The following is a 16,390-nucleotide window of genomic DNA, read 5'->3' as shown; positions in this document are numbered from 1 at the left end:
CTGCTGTCTCTCCATCTTCTATTTATCTTACTCCAACTACCTCTCTTTTTGATGTAAATATTTTTTCAAAGGCCAAGAACAAAACAACCCAAAAAAAATAAGAATGTCCTTCAATAAAAATCCAAACTTCAAACTTAACAGTCCCTGCCTCGGAGTTGATAAAGGGCATTAAAAATAAACTATTCAATAATGTTCTACTCTTTGTTCCAGCCACGTTGCTCCGCACATGACAAACAGGTCTGTCTTTTACTTTCGTGAACAGACGATCTGCCTCGTGAACAGACGATCTGTCTTGGAAGTTAACTGTTTTCCATCTTTCGTTCGGCCATTTTTGGGAAGGGGAAGTGTAAATTTGCTCGAGGAGACTGGTAGCATAGTTGCTAATGACTGCAACAGAAAGGGAAGGGGCGCTCGCCAGTCTCGACTGATGGGCCAACACACTTCACTTTTTTTCCACATTTTGTTACAGTAAGGGCTCATCCCAAAATGGAAAAAAAAAAATTTTTTCCTCAAACTTTTTCACACAACACCCCATAATGACAATGTGAAAAAAGTTTTTTTTGAAATATCTGCAGATTTATTCAACACAAAAAATGAAGACATCACATGTACATAAATATTCACAGCCTTTGCTCAATACTTCGTTGATGTCTATCTGTACTTGATGTTCAAGTCTGGGCTCTGGCTGGGCCACTCAAGGACATTCACAGAGGTTTTCTGAAGCCACTCCTTCGTTGTCTTGGCTGTGTGCTTAGGGTTGTTGTCCTGTTGGAAGGTAAACCTTCACCCCAGTTAGAGGTCCTGAGCACTCGCTTTCATCCAGGATGTCTCTGTACAGTGCTGTCATCATCTTTTCCTCAATCCTGACAAGTCTCCCACTTCCTACTGCTGAAAAACATTCCCGCAACATGCTGCTGCCACCGCCATGCTTCACTGTAGGGGATGGTATTGGTCAGGTGATGAGCGGTACTTGTTTCCTCCAAACATGACGCATGGCATTCACGCCACAGAGTTCAACCTTTGTCTCATCAGACCAGATTTTCTCTCATATGGTCTGAGAGTCCTTCAGGTTCCTTTTGGAAAACTCCAGGCAGGCCATGTGCCTTTCACTCAGGAGTGGCTTCCGTCTGGCCACTCTACCATACAGGCCTGATTGGTGGAGTGCTGCAGCGATGGTTGTCCTTCTGGAAGGTTGTCCTCTCTCCACAGAGGACCGCTTGAGCTCTGACAGAGTGACCATCCGGTTCTTGGTCACCTCCAAGAGTAAGGCCCTTCTCCCCTGATTGCTCAGTTTAGACAGGCAGCCAGCTCTAGGAAGAGTCCTGGTGGTTCAGAACATCTTCCATTTACGAATGATGGAGACCATTGCGTTCTTTGGAATCTTCAAAGCAGCAAAACATTTTCTGTACCCTTCCCCAGATTTGGGCCTCAAGACAATCCTATCTCTGAGGTCTGCAGACAATTCCTTTGACTTCATGCTTGGTTTGTATTCTGATCTGCACCGTCACCTGTGGGACCTTATATAGACGTGTGCCTTTCCAAAACATGTCCAAATTGCTGAATTTACCACAGATGGACTCCAATGAAGCTGTAGGAACCCCTCAAGGATGATCAGTGGAAAAATGACGCACCTGAGCTTAATTTTGAGCATTGTAGCAAAGGCTGTGAATACTTGCGTACCCGTGATTTCCATCCATTTTCTGAGCCGCTTCTCCTCACAAGGGCCGCAGGAGTGCTGGAGCCTATCCCAGCTCTCTTCGCGCAGGAGGCGGGGTACACCCTGAACTGGTTGCCAGCCAATCATCGGGCACATACAAATAAACAACCATCCGCAACTCACATTCACGCCAAATTTACGGGCAAATTTAGAGTCGTCAATTAACCTACCATGCATGTTTTTGGGATGTAGGAGGAAACCTGAGTGCCAGGAGAAAAGCCACGCAGGCACGGGGAGAACATGCAAACTCCACACATGCGGGGCCGGGGATTGAACCCCGGTCCTCAGAACTGTGAGACAGACACTCTCACGTGCCGCCCACACGTGATTTCTTAGTTTTTCATTTTTAATACATTTCCAAAATAAAAAAATAAAAAAAAATTGTCCTTATCGGGTGTGTGTAGAATTACATATATTTATATAATGGGAAAAAAAGTTTTATTCCATTTTGCAATCAGGGTGTAACATAAAATGTGAAAAATGCAAAGCACTGTGAATACTTTCCCGATGCACTGCAATTACGTAGATGTTTTCCCTAAGTGTTTACAGTTTTGCTTCTTGCTTGTGTGTGTAAATCTGTGTAAAGGTTTGTGTATCCTATTTTTAAGCACTGTAAGAAATGTGTCAGCAAGGGTAAAAGAGAGGAAGTTCTCTTAGCGATGGCCAGATGCAACCTGTGGCCAAAACAATTGTCGTCTTTGCCATCCATTTATGGTAATTACCTTGACAATGTTGCTGGCATTAGCTGAAGATCTGATTCTCCTCTTCCAGCTTCCAAGACAAGCCAAAAGGTGAAAGAAAGAAGCAGTCTCCAGCATCAGTCGCATCAGCTCCAGCAGAAATACTGTCGCATTCATTCATGTCAGGTTCAGTTGCCTTTGTTTTTTCTTCCCACTGCACTGCTGGGTGGACATTCCTCATGCGCTTGTGTTGGTTATTTGTGGAGCCAACTCGAAAGGTGTTTTTCTTGCAGACTCTACATGCTGCCTTTGAATTGTTCATCAAATCTAAATCGTCACTCATTTTCTTAACATTCATTTGTGAGTCCATCCTTGTACTCTTAACCCCCCCCCCTCAAATTAGGAGGGGTCCTAATTTGAGGCTTCGGTAAATTGCTCGGGATATTTTAAAGCTGTCGAATATACAGTTCCCTCCAAAAGTATTGGAACGGAAAAGTCAATCATTTTGTTTGTGTTGTATACTGAAGACATTTGGGTTTCAGATCAAAAGATGAATATGAGACAAGACAAGAAAAATGCATCCAAACTAATCGGGAGAAGCTTCATCATGCAACAAGACAATGACCCAAAACACAGTGCCAACACAACAAAGGACTTCGGGGGGGAAAGTGGAAGGTCTTAGACTGGCCATGTCCATCACTGGACCTTCACCCAATAGAGCATGTATTTTACCTCCTGGAGAGGAGAGTCAAGGAAGAAACCCCCAGAAACAAACAACTGAAGGAGGCTGCAGTAAAGGCCTGGAAAAGCATTTCAAATGAAGAATGCAAGTCTGGTGAAGTCAGTGGGTCGCAGGCTTGATGCAGTTATTGGAAGTCAGGGTTATGCCACCAAATATTATATGATATTCACTTGAATTTAACCATGTCTGTTCCATTACTTCAGCTCACTTGAAAAGTTGGTGGCTTCAAACAAAAGGTGCTCTGTCCAGTCAATGGGTCGCAGGCTTGATGCAGTTATTGCAAGTAGGGGTTATGCCATCAAATATTAAATGTTATTCATTTTAAGTTAATTTAATCATGTCTGTTCCATTACTGTAGCTCACTTGAAAAGTTGGTGGCTTCAAACAAAAGGAGCTCTGTCCTGAGCTGTTTAACACATCTAGATGTGAAGACCATGAAATAAAATCTGGAATTATGAACTTTTGTCTCATATTCACCTTTTGATCTGAAACCAAAATATCGTCAGTATAAAACAAAAACAAAGGAATTGACTTTGCCGTTCGAATACTTTTGGAGGGGACTGAATTTTTTTTTCAGTTATTTTGGTGCAGTTCTCTGATCACAAATCGCATAACTGTTTGTTCAAGTTGGTCTCCAAGTGTGGCTCTTATATTCCATTGTCAAACATAACATTGTGTTGTGCTCCGGCTATATACAGCCTACAGCAGGGGTGTCTGAAAGCACAGCCCGCGGGCCACGTGCAGCCTGCACAGTCACCCTCATGAGCAAGGCAAAGAGCAAACGGATGATTGCAATTTCTAAAGCCAAACTGCAACAGACCTGTGGGTGAATATTTCAGCTTCAAACCGCATAGCAAGGTGAGAAGACAATACGTCCTCTCGGTAAGCTAGGAGGCGAGGCATAAAACGGGGACTGCCATGGTAATATCAAGATAACATCGCCATTTGCTGGTTCAAAACCAGTCTTTGCGGTGCCATCAGGCGTGCGGTTGGTTCATGGACAGAGAGAGCCACCTTGTGGACAAAAGTGACACCAACTGGAGGTAAAAGGGGGACTCAGTGAACCAATCAGACTTAGGGTCGGTACTTAAGAGGACGCCCACAGATGCAAGACTTTATAAGCTTGTGACCGAGAATTTCGGGCGGGTTTTTAGCGAATTTCAAAAATTTCAAAATATAGCTGTTACAACACAAAGGCTTTTTAATGAACCTAATTTAGTCCGAATGCCTGTGTCTGGAAGCATTCTTTGTTCCTGTTTGACGGAAACTGTTTTCAGCCAGATGAGGGTGTTTCACAGACCTGGAAATTCACCACAATATACCGTAGCTAAGTGAGGTTCTTTATTACATACAACGACTGAAGTAAGTATTTAACACGACACAATTTTTGCAAAACATAACGATGGCATTGGTTACAGGTGCATAGCTAAGCTTCTGAATGTTCCTAATGAGCACCGTTGGGGTCATAATACGTCAGTGGAAAGCCATTATACCACGAAAGATTTGCCTCGAGGTGACAGAGGAGGAGTGCAAAGAATAATCAGAAGAGTTGTCCAAGAGCCAAGGGCCACCTGTGGAGAGCTTCAAAAAGACCTGGAATTAGCAGGTACTGTTGTCACGAGGAAAACGGTGAGTAACGCACTCTGCCGCCATGGCCCGGAAGCATGCTCACCACTCAAGACCCCATTGCTGGAAAAAAAAGCATGTCAAAGCACGTGTAGCAGACACGCGTGATCCACAGTTGGCACCAGCAACCCCCAAGCAGTGATAGTTCTGCCTTCCTGCCTCCTGACCCGCTGAGCCGGCCTGTTTACACAAGACCATCTTCAGGAGGCCTGGTGCCTCATGTACAAAAGGTGCGTACGCACAAAAACGTGGCGTGCATTCTTTTTACACGGCAAAATGCAGATGTATCAAGAGTGAAAAGACCGTGGAAATGTGCGGTGCCTCACGCCAAATTCATGGCTGGCGTCCGCACGTTTCTACAGCACTTGGTGCTTTGGCGACACTGGGAAACTGTTATAATAAATCTGAACATCAGAGACACATGAACAATTTGCACTGATGAACAATTCATGCCCGACAACATTTGATTTCAACAATGTCAAAGAGGCAGGGACTCGGAATTCACTTGTTAACCAGTGTATTTCATGAATCACTGATATGAGGTGAGGACACCTATTAATTGATCAAGGTGATCATTTCTCATTTCTTGTGACTTCAGCACATGCACTGGAAGAAAATAAAAGTCCTTTGATTGTACTTAATTTGAACATGGACATCGGTTGCGCGTGATTAAAATGTGTTAAAATGACGTTTTTTTTTTTTTTTTTTTAGGAGAAGAGGGGTAAATTATGTCATTGTAACACATTTTAATCACGGGCAACCGATGTCCATGTTCAAATTAAGGACAATCAAAAGGACTTTTATCAGTCTGCACAGGTGCAGCAGCAGCCGGTTGGAGCGTAATTGGGTCGGAGACCCTGGGGACGCCGGACGAATCCCCCGAACATGTACTGTAGCGCGTGGCTGTGACTGCACTGATAAAAAGAGTCCTTTGAATTGACTTAATTTGAACATGTACATCGGTTGCACATGATTAAAATGTGTTAAAATGACAGGGAAAAAGTAGAACACTCCAACTGGTATTCATTTAATACAGTGTTCCCTCGCCACTTTGCGCTTCACGTTTTGCGGTTTCAGTGCTTCGTGGGTTTTTCCAAAATATTCATTAAAAAAAAAAAAAAAAAAAAGTTTTAATTTTAAAACATACAGCCATATTGGCAGCCATGTTGCGGAAAGACGTGTTGTTTCATGTTGATGCGCGCGAGAGAAGGTTTCCCGACACGCCAAACAAAGACATGAGTTGACTCAGGGGCTTTGTACATGCCTGGCCTGTACGGGCACTGATACAAGGCGCGAGATTGGTTCCCGGCGCGACATCGACCAATGTAAGCACGAGTGGATTCATCCCGTGAGCTGATTGGCTGCGCATCATCGCAGCCTCACCCAGCATGTTCCCTTGTTGTGTCTCGCCAGTCTCATCCATGCTGTTGTGTTCGCAATAACTTTTTTTGTTTCAGTGATCATTTTTTGGATTAGTAAAGCAAGCCCTTACAATGCCGCCGAAGCGCTGTGCCCCCGTGAAAGCTTCCTCCGGGGCACCCAAGACGAAGAAGAAGATGACCATCAGCAAAAAAGTGAAAATCCTACTTCGCGTTTTTTCACCTTTTTCGGGGGGTTCTGGTCCCCATTAACCGCGAAAAACGAGGGAACACTGTACTTTGTACAAAAGTTTTTGTTTGCAATGACCGCTTCAAGACGCCTCCTGGATGAAGAAATTAGTTGCATGAATTGCTCTGGTGTGATTTAGGCCCATTCCTCCACACAAGCGGTCTACAAATCTTGAGGGTTCGGCGGGCTACTTTTATGGACCTTGAGTTTTCAATTTTTGCCATAGATTTTTGATTGGATTCAAGTCAGGTGATTGGCTGGGCCATTCTAACAGCTTTATTTTTTTTTTCTTTGAACCCAATCGAGAGTTTCTTTGGCAGTATGTTTTGGATCATTATCCTGCTGAAATGTCCACCTTTGTTTCATTTTCATCATCCTCGTAGAAGGCAGGAGATTTTTGTCAAGAATGGTACATTTGCTCATTCATCCTTCCTTCAATAATGTGAAGTTTACCAGTACCGCTTGCTGAAAAGCAGCCACACACCATCATGTTCCCACCTCCGAACTTCACTGTTGGTATGGTGCTTTTAGGGTGATGTGCACTGCCATTTCTCCTCCAAACGTGGTGGGCATTATGGCATCCAAAAGGTTCAATTTTGCTCTCATCTGACCAGACTACATTTTGTCCATATTTAACTGGTTTGTCCAAATGTTGTTCAGCAAACCTTAAACAAGCTTTGACAAGCTTTTTTTTCAGCAATGGGGTCTTGCGTGGTGAGGGTGCATACAGGCCTTGGCAGCGGAGTACGTCACTCACTGTTTTTCAACAGTACCTGCTAATTCCAGGTCTTTTTGAAGCTTTCCACAGGTGGTCCTTGGCTCTTCTGATTCTTCTTTGCACTCCTCAGGCAGAAATCTTGCGAGCAGCACCTGATCGAGGAAAATTTATGGTGGTATGATTTGCTTTCCACTTACGCATTCTGGTCTTAACCGTGCTCACTGGAATATTCAGTAGCTTAGATCTGCGCCTGTAACCAATGCCATTGTTATGTTTTGCAACAATTTGTTTGCGATGGTCTTGAGACAGCTTTTTGCTCTTCCCCATCATGAGATGTGTCTTGACTCACACCTTGGCAATGAGACGTTTTTGTAGGCCATCATTTAGGACTGAACCAGCTGATATTCATTTGCGGTGACAAGGGGCTGGATTGTTGTTTGATTAGTGATAGCTTTGAGGTGTTGTACTAGCTTTCCATGCCTTTTTGCACCTCCCTTTCTTCATGTGTTCAATACTTTTTCCCTGTGTCATTTCACGTTTTTACACACAACTTAATTTCTGATCTTATTTGTTCTACTTTCTTTGTATGTATGGATTACTTGGGTTGTCCCCAACATCTTGTGTAATTGTCAGGTCAATAGCACCTTTGGAAGTATATTTAGTGAGAAAAATGGTGACGTTTTAAATACTTATTTCAGCCGCTGTCTTTGATGGTCATCACATTGATGAGGAGCGGAGAGGACAGAAAAATGACAGTGAGTATGGATTTGAGAAGTACATGACAGAAACTGAAGATGACATGGAATATAATCCATACCAAGAAATAATTGATGAGGAATACAGTGATGAAGAGGACGGCCATGCTGAGGTTGCTGTCACATTCAAGTCAAAGAATGGGAACCGATCCTAGTGTTCTACCAGCTGAAAATGTCATCAGGATGAGCCAGGACCTACAAAATATGCAGTATTACAGACTGATGACATCAAATCCTGTTTTTTACTGTTGCTGACTGAGTCCATTGGAACCACTTTGGTGGTAAACATGACAAACTTAGAGGGGAAACAGAGAAAACTGCAAGTCGCGTACCCAGAGAGACAGATTTTGGCTGGTGTGTACACATGCAAAAACACACCTACAAACAGTTTATGTGATGCAGAGTCTGGATGTTCAAGTTTTCGGGTCACCGTTTCGCTCCCAAAACTCCACATTGTCACGGACAATCTGGATGTGTGTGTGTGACAATCTGGATGGAAGACCAGGCCATCATCAAGACGAACTGGCAGCAACCAGACAAGTTTGGGACAAGTGGCTGGAGCGTCTGCCACGCATCTCTAACCTCGGTCTAAATCTCACAGTGGATGAGCGTCATGCCGTCAAAGATATGGGCAACGTGATGCCATGACAAGTTATGCACGTAAAATGCAGGTCTATACTGGGACAGATGGTACTCTCGAAAAGAACCTAGGGAAGATCGTGGTTCTGGAGATCTCAAAGAACAAACAATAATGTGAGAATTTATTCACCTTGGTGTGGAAGAGCTCCCAAAAATATTGATCACAGTGGGGACGATCAGAAGAAACAACAGAGGAAAACCTTGGGTGGGACCTCTTTCAAGTGTATAAGATCAGACCAATAAGGCACACAGGCCACTAAATACGTACAGAAGTTCCACACTTGTAATAGTCACCAAAGGTTAATTCAGAGATCTCGCTCAACAAGTAGTAATAATGTGGATTAATACAGTTTTCATGGTGAGTCTTCATGGAACGGTCATTTCTGACCAGGAACAACAAATTGTTTAACACAAAATGAACACAACCTGAAAAACGGCAGTCTGTGTCATAACTATCGACTTTTCTATAATCTACTGTATATACTGTATTATCTACTCAAAATGACAGCTTTAAAATATTCACAGCTTTTCCCTGACACTTCCCTGAATGCAAATAAAAATGTTCAACCATTTATAAAGGCTATTGCTCAAGATATTGGTGTCGAGGTTAGAAAAGTCTAGCTTTGTGGCGGGGTTTTACAAATTCAGGCAGCTACAGTATCAAGGAGAATTAATTGTATAGCACTAAACCTTATAGTTTCACACCAATGTTTTCTAAGTAGATGCATAAATTTCAGCCAAATCCATCCAGTAGTTCCTAAGAAATAGCGTTACTAGTAAAATCACGTCATTCTATTCCAAAGCTCCTGTTACCATGCCAACCAACACTGACATCAAAATGTTCTATATTTTGAAAAGTACATTCCGGGTTCATATACTGCATTATGTCCACATTTCAAGTCCTTTAAAAAAAATTGGACATTTACATGAGCATGTTCATAAGAAATAAGTTCAAAATTGTATTCAGCATGGGTAATTAATTGTATGAGTGTGCAAATCTTTGCAGAGATACATTCAGAAATAATGAAGTTTTACTGTTTACCTCTAATTTGAAGATGTTTTTTGGATCAGATTTTTGAAAGGCTATCACACACAAAAACGTTCCCCCGAAAGGCCATTTTCTTCCCCCCGCACATTAAGCTCAATTTCTGCGGAACCCATCATCCGATTTTCGAAATTCTTGGTGCGATGTTGTAGGTTGAAGTGGCAATTCCAACGAGACGTTTTGACAGATTGACATTTTGGGAAAATCTCGCGACTACAAGCAGTACTTTTGGAGTTATAGAAGATACAATGTCACAGGTAGAGCCACACACAACCGCCAATGTCAGCATGCATAATAAGGCTTTTTTTCTGAACATGAATTTGACTTTTAACAAATAATAGCAATAATTGAGTGAACATAATGAACTTTTGTTAAAACATGCGCGCTATTGAGCCGTTGAAATAATTAACTGAGTCAGTAAAAACATTCTAGGATGACAAATTAACCAACAAGGGACACCTTGATAGTGTGTTTCAGGATTTGTATGAGAATTAAACAACCTGAAGACGACAGGTGAAGGCCCACAGAACTTATGCAATGTCTTTTTGATGTTGTCACTGAGGGTCGATTCATCCAAATACCAGGTGCTTTGATCAGAGGCTGAAGGTCCAGCAGTGGGGTCTTCAAACACAAACACACAGACAGACATGTTTTATGATTATTTTATTGCGAGTCATTGAATACAAATTCATATATTTCACCAGCTTATTCCCATTGAACGGCACTGCAAGCATACAAGGTTGAGAACAATGGGATGTTTAGGGCTGTTTTACCTGGAGCTCCACACATAGTGTTGATTGCAGTAGACTGAGAGGATAACAGCTCATCAAGTAGTCGTTGGGCTGTGGGTAGAATCTGGAGACAGAAAGCCAGTTGACGCATTCGTAAATACCAAATAGTACAATGAACAATCCCGATGAATGATGACAGCTTAAACTCTTCTGGGAAGGTTTTCCACAAGCTTTAGGAGTGGGTCGATGGGGATTTATGACCATTTTTCCAGAAGCAGGCCAGTCAAATTCATCCACATCAAACTCTCTCATCCGTGTCTTTATGAACCTTGATTTGTGCACTGATGCACAATCATGTTGGAACAGGAAGGTGTCATCTCCAAACTGTTCCCGCATAGTTGGAAATGTCCAAAATATTCCACTGAAAGGAACTGTGAATGTTTCAGCATACCAAGATATTTTGGACACTCAAACAAGACTGGGGATTACCCCTTCCTGTTCCAACATGTCTGTGCACTGGTCCACAAAGCAAGGTCCATAAAGACATGGATGAGTGAATTTGGTATGAATGAACTTGACTGGTCTGCATAGAGTCCTGTCTTCAAGCTGATAGAACACCTTTGGGTTGATTTTAAAGAGAGCCAGGCCTTCCCATGCAAAATCAGTGTGTGACCTCACAAATATACTCCAGGAAGAATGGGCAGAAATTCCCACAAACTCACTCCTCAACCTTGTAAAAAGCCTTCCCAAGAGTTGAAGCTGTTATCACTGCAAAAGGTAGACCAACATCATATTTAACCATCTGGATTTAGAATGGGATAGCACTTAAAATCATATCTGAGTCAAGGCAGGTGAGGGAATACTTGTGGCAATATAGTGTACACAGGCCATTTCCCCAAAATTTGAATGTCATGGAAAGATTTATTTCCATAATTCCATTCAAAAAGTTAAACTTTCATAGATTATAGATTCAGGGCCCAATAGAACAATTTCAAGTATTTGTTTATTTTGGCTTCCAGCTCAAAAAACCCACAAAATCAGGAATTCAAAAAATTAGAATACCACACACACACACACATTTGCTTCCACTTATCAGAGGTTGGGTCGCGGGAGAAGTAGTTTTAGCAGAGAAGCCCAGACTTCACTCTCCCCAGCCACTTCGCGAGGCATTCCCAGGACAGCCTGGACACATCGTCTCTCCAGCGTGTCCTGGGTTGTCTCCGGGGCCTCCTTCCGGTGGGACATGCCCGGAACACCTCACCAGCGAGGGGTCCAGGAAGCATCCGAATCAGATGCCCGAGCCACCTCAGACTCCTCTCAATGCAGAGGAACAGCAGCTTGACTCTGAGACCCTCGTGGATGACCAAACTTCTCACCCTCTCTCTCAGGGAGAGTCAGGACACACTGCAGAGGAAACTCATTTCGGCCACTTGTATCTGGGACGACCCAAAGCTCCTGACCGTAGGTGAGGGTAGGAATGTAGATCGACTGGTAAATGGAGAGCTTCGCCTTTCTTCACCACAACGGACCGATACAAAGTCCGCATCACGGCAGATGCTGCACCGTTCCATCTGTCGATCTCCTGTTCCATTCTTCCAACACTTGTGAACAAGACCCCGAGATACTTGAAGTCCTCCACTTGGGGCAGGATCTCTTTCCTGACCTGGAGAAGCCACTCCACCCTTTTCCGACTGAGGACCATAGTCTCAGATTTGCTGACTTTCATCCCAACCGGTTCACACACTGCTGCAAACTGCTCCACCAAACCGGACAACCTATACGCTTCGGCTGCGCCTGGAAATTCTGTCCATAAACGTTATGAACAGAATCGGTGACAAAGGGCAGCCTTGGCAGAGTCCAACCCTCACCGACTTACTGCCAGCAATGCGGACCTGACTTAAACACAATAGAGCATCTCCGGAGAGACCTGAAAATGGCTGTCCACCAACGTTCACCATCCAACCTGACAGAACTGGAGATGATCTGCAAGGAGGAATGGCAGAGGATCCCCAGATGCAGGTTTGAAAAATGACTCATGGCTGTGTGAGCTCAAAAGGGTGCTTCGACTAAATACTGAGCAAAGGGTCTGAATACTTATGGCTGTGTGATATTTCAGTTTTTCTTTTTTAATCTGCAAAAAGTTCAACTGTTCCATTTTTTTCTGGCAATATGGGGTGCTGGGTGCGCATTAATGAGGGGGAAAAAAAGAAAAAATGTTTTAGCAAATGGCTGCAATAGAACAGAGTGAAAAATGTAAGCGGGTCTGAATACGTTCTCTACCCACTGTAAATGTGTGTATATATATATATATATATATATATATATATATATATATATATATATATATATATATATGCAGAGGAATGTAAGCAAGCACCAATGATATTGGCCACTGGTCTCAGGGACCTTAAGACAAGTATCATTTATTTTACATTGTATATAAACGCAAGAAGAAAACGGTAATAAGAAGAAAATGTTCCACAAATAGCAACTCTGAAGCAAAAATGGATGGTGCTTGCTTCCTTACACCAAGGTCATTAGATGCCATAATCAGCAATGTCTCTCTCTATTGCATTTACCAAACACTGTTATTTCGGTTGACATTGGATGAAAGAAAAACATTTAATCATTGATTACTTCACCATTTCAATAAATGCATTTGTGAATAATTTGTAATGTTTGACAGATCATGCATGCCTCTGAGTTGAAGTGACCGAGCTTCTCTGATTTGCAACTCCTGGTAGGGATAGCTCGACTGCAGCAGGAGAACAAAGTGGTGGCTGCCCAGGCACCTGGCTCGCTCGTTCCAAATAATTTGTATGCCAATGTGTGCATTTGGGCACAACAATTTTCATGGTATTGTGTTTTTAAGGCTCATACTCAGCTGATGACTCTGCGAGGGTATGAAGACACAACCTAGCTCACGGCATTGCGTGTGTAACAAATACCGCCGACTTCCCAAAAAGACAGAACCCAACCTATCTTCAAAGGACAAAATGGCCATCAAGAAAGAGTCCATTCCAAAGACAAAGTAACTCAACTACCCTGACCCCCATTGAGTTACAACCACCGAAAGTCAGAATGTCTGGGCTAACTTAACTCATTCAATGCCGTTGACGTATTAACTCGTCGAGGAGAATCGATACATTCCCTACCTTTTACGAGCTTTCTCGTCAAATATGTTTTTTCACAGCATTGGCCAGAGAAGTGCCTGACATAACGACACTGTAAATTTCAAACTGGGTTTCATTTGTTTTCTACTGAAAACCGCCAGCAGAGAGCAGCGATGCACCATTTTATATTTGACAAACAGACCTCTCAGTCTTGATTGTATGCAAACAGCAATGTTTGCAGTCCAAAAATGGTGGCACATACAGGCCGGAAGTCGGATGAGCTGAAGCATTCTTTCACTCGAAAAGATATAGGAAATGCAGAGTATGTATTGTAGTAGTAATTATCTCCATATTCTGTGACACGACCAAAAAACAAAAAAACTTACGTATGTTTCACTGCACGTACCTAAATAAGGGGAAAAGGTACAATCAAGCTTTTTTTCCTGCTGAAAGAAGAGAGTCCATCCTTTAATTTGGTATATTTGGGATGTACAACCCCAATTCCAATGAAGTCGGGACATTGTGTTAAACCTAAATAAAAACAGAATACAATGATTTGCATATCACGTTCAACCTATGCGCCACACATTTTTTGTGTGAGACGGCTCTGGGTTGTTGGCAGACCACAGTACTCACACTCTTTTTCTATGAAGCAACGCTGTTGTAACACATGTACAACCCCAATTCCAATGAATTTGGGACGGTGTGTTAAACATAAATAAAATCAGAATACAATGATTTGCAAATCATGTTCAACCTATATTTAATTGAATACACTACAAAGACAAGATATTTCATGTTCAACCTGATAAACCTTATTGTTTCTAGCAAATAATCATGAACTTAGAATTTCATGGCTGCAACACGTTCCAAAAAAGCTGAGACGGGGCAAAAAAGAGTGAGAAAGTTGAGGAATGCTCATCAAACATCTGTTTGGAACATCCCACACGTGGACAGGCTCATTGGGAACAGGTGGGTGCCATGATTGGGTAGAAAAGGAGCTTGAATTCACAAGCAAAGATGGGGCGAGGTTCACCTCTTTGTGAACAAGTGCGTGAGAAAATAGTCGAACAGTTTCAGGACAATGTTTCTCAAAGTACAATTGCAAGGAATTGAGGGATTTCATCAGCTACGGTCCATAATATCATCTAAAGGTTCAGAGAATATGGAGAAATCACTGCATGAAAGCGGCAAGGCCGAAAACCAACATTGAATGCCCGTGACCTTCGATCCCTCAGGCAGCAGTGCATCAAAAACTGACAACAATGTGTAAAGGATATCACCACATGGGCTCAGGAACACTTCAGAAAACCAATGTCAGTAAATACAGTTCGGCGCTACATCCGTAAGTGCAACTTGAAACGACTATGCAAAGCAAAAGCCATTTATTAACAACAGCCAGAAACGCCGCTGGCTTCTCTGGGCCCGAGCTCCTCGAAGATGGACTGATGCAAAGTGGAAGAGTGTTCTGTGGTTTGACGAGTCCACATTTCAAATTGTTTTTGGAAATTGTGGACGTCGTGTCCTCCGGGCCAAAGAGGGAAAGAACCATCCGGACTGTTATGGACGCAAAGTTCAAAAGCCAGCATCTGTGATGGTATGGGACTGTGTTAATGCCAATGGCATGGGTGACTTACACATCTGTGAAGGCAGCATTAATGCTGAAAGGTACATTCAAGTTTTGGAGAAACATATGCTGCCATCCAAGCAACGTCTTTGCATGGACGCCTCTGCTTATTTCAGCAAGACAATGCCAAACCAAATTCTGCATGTGTTACAACAGCATGGCTTTGTAGTAAAAGAGTGCGGGTACTAGACTGGCCTGCCTGCACTCCAGACCTGTCTCCCATTGAAAATGTGTGGCGCATTATTAAGCGTAAAATGCGACAACGGAGACCCCCGACTGCTGAACAGCTGTAGCTGTACCATCAAGCAAGAATGGGAAATAATTCCACCTACAAAGCTTCAACAATTAGTGTCCTCAGTTCCCAAATGTTTATTGAAAATATAGGTTGAACATGATTTGCAAATCATTGTATTCTGTTTTTATTTATGTTTAACACAACGTCCCAACTTCATTGGAATTGGGGTTGTACATGTGTTACAACAGCGTTGCTTCATAGAAAAAGAGTGCGAGTACTAGACTGCCAGCAACCCAGACCCGTCTCACACAAAAATTGTGTGGCGCATTACGAGGCGTAAATTACGACAACAGAGACCAGACCAGAACAGAGTACGCCAAAATAGCTTGAACAGTAAGTGTCTTCAGTTTCCAAACACTTATTGAGTGTTGTTAAACGGAAAGGTGAAATTTGTAAACATGCCCGTCCCAGCTTCTTTTGGAACGTCTTGCAGCATCAAATTCAAAATGAATGAATATTTGCAACAACAAAACAACTGACGTTGATCAGTTTGAACAATAAATATCTTTGTAGTGTATTTAATTGAATATAGGTTCAAAAGGATTAACAAATCATTGTATTCTTTTTATATTTACGGTTAACACGTCCTAACTTGGAACTCTGGAACTGTGCGAAGTACCATCCCGTTTCAAACGTTCCACCATCATTCCAGTCCCCAAGAAACCTGCAATCTCAGGTCTAAATGACGACAGGCCTGTCGCCTTGACACCTGTGGTTATGAAGTCTTTGAAGGTATCGTGCCACCACAAGAGCGTCGCAGGTCCCCTGTTGGACCCCCTGCAGTTTGCCTCCCGAGCGAACAGGTCTGCGGATGATGCAGTCAACATGGGACTGCACTTCATCCTGGAACACCTCGACAGTGCAGGGACCTACGCGAGGATCCTGTTCGTGGACTTCAGCTCAGCGTTCAACACCATCATCCCTGAACTCCTTTCATCCAAGCTTCTCCAGCTCAGCGTCTCACCTGCCATCTGCCAGTGGATTTACAGCTTTCTGACGGGCAGGACACAGCAGGTCAGGCTGGGGGAGGCCACCTCATCCAAACGCAGCATCAGCACTGGGGCGTCCTCAGGTTGTGTCCTCTCTCTCGACAC

General features: G+C 43.0%; 1 protein-coding gene across 7 annotated transcripts in view; it reads right to left on the bottom strand.

The window, feature by feature from the left end:
* zswim8 (zinc finger, SWIM-type containing 8) overlaps positions 1-16,390 on the bottom strand; it is a 160,590-nt gene that overhangs the window by 92,626 nt on the left and 51,574 nt on the right. For 6 of the 7 annotated variants that reach the window (XR_009769510.1, XM_061691079.1, XM_061691080.1 and 3 more), the window contains exons 6-7: positions 10,304-10,385; positions 10,031-10,151 (exon numbers count right to left, since the gene is read on the bottom strand). Coding sequence is in view for 5 of the 7 variants with exons in the window: in XM_061691079.1 (XP_061547063.1) it covers positions 10,031-10,151; positions 10,304-10,385 (203 nt within the window). In the remaining 2 variants the exon portion in view is untranslated. Of the gene's footprint in view, positions 1-7,146; positions 8,024-10,030; positions 10,152-10,303; positions 10,386-16,390 lie in introns of those variants that run through there. The other variant, XM_061691084.1, reaches the window with a different exon arrangement.

Source organism: Phycodurus eques, chromosome 11 (genome assembly GCF_024500275.1).
Source record: "Phycodurus eques isolate BA_2022a chromosome 11, UOR_Pequ_1.1, whole genome shotgun sequence".
NCBI lineage: Eukaryota > Metazoa > Chordata > Actinopteri > Syngnathiformes > Syngnathidae > Phycodurus > Phycodurus eques.
Note: the sequence above shows the minus strand (reverse complement) of the source record. Positions and strands in the feature narration are given on the sequence as shown.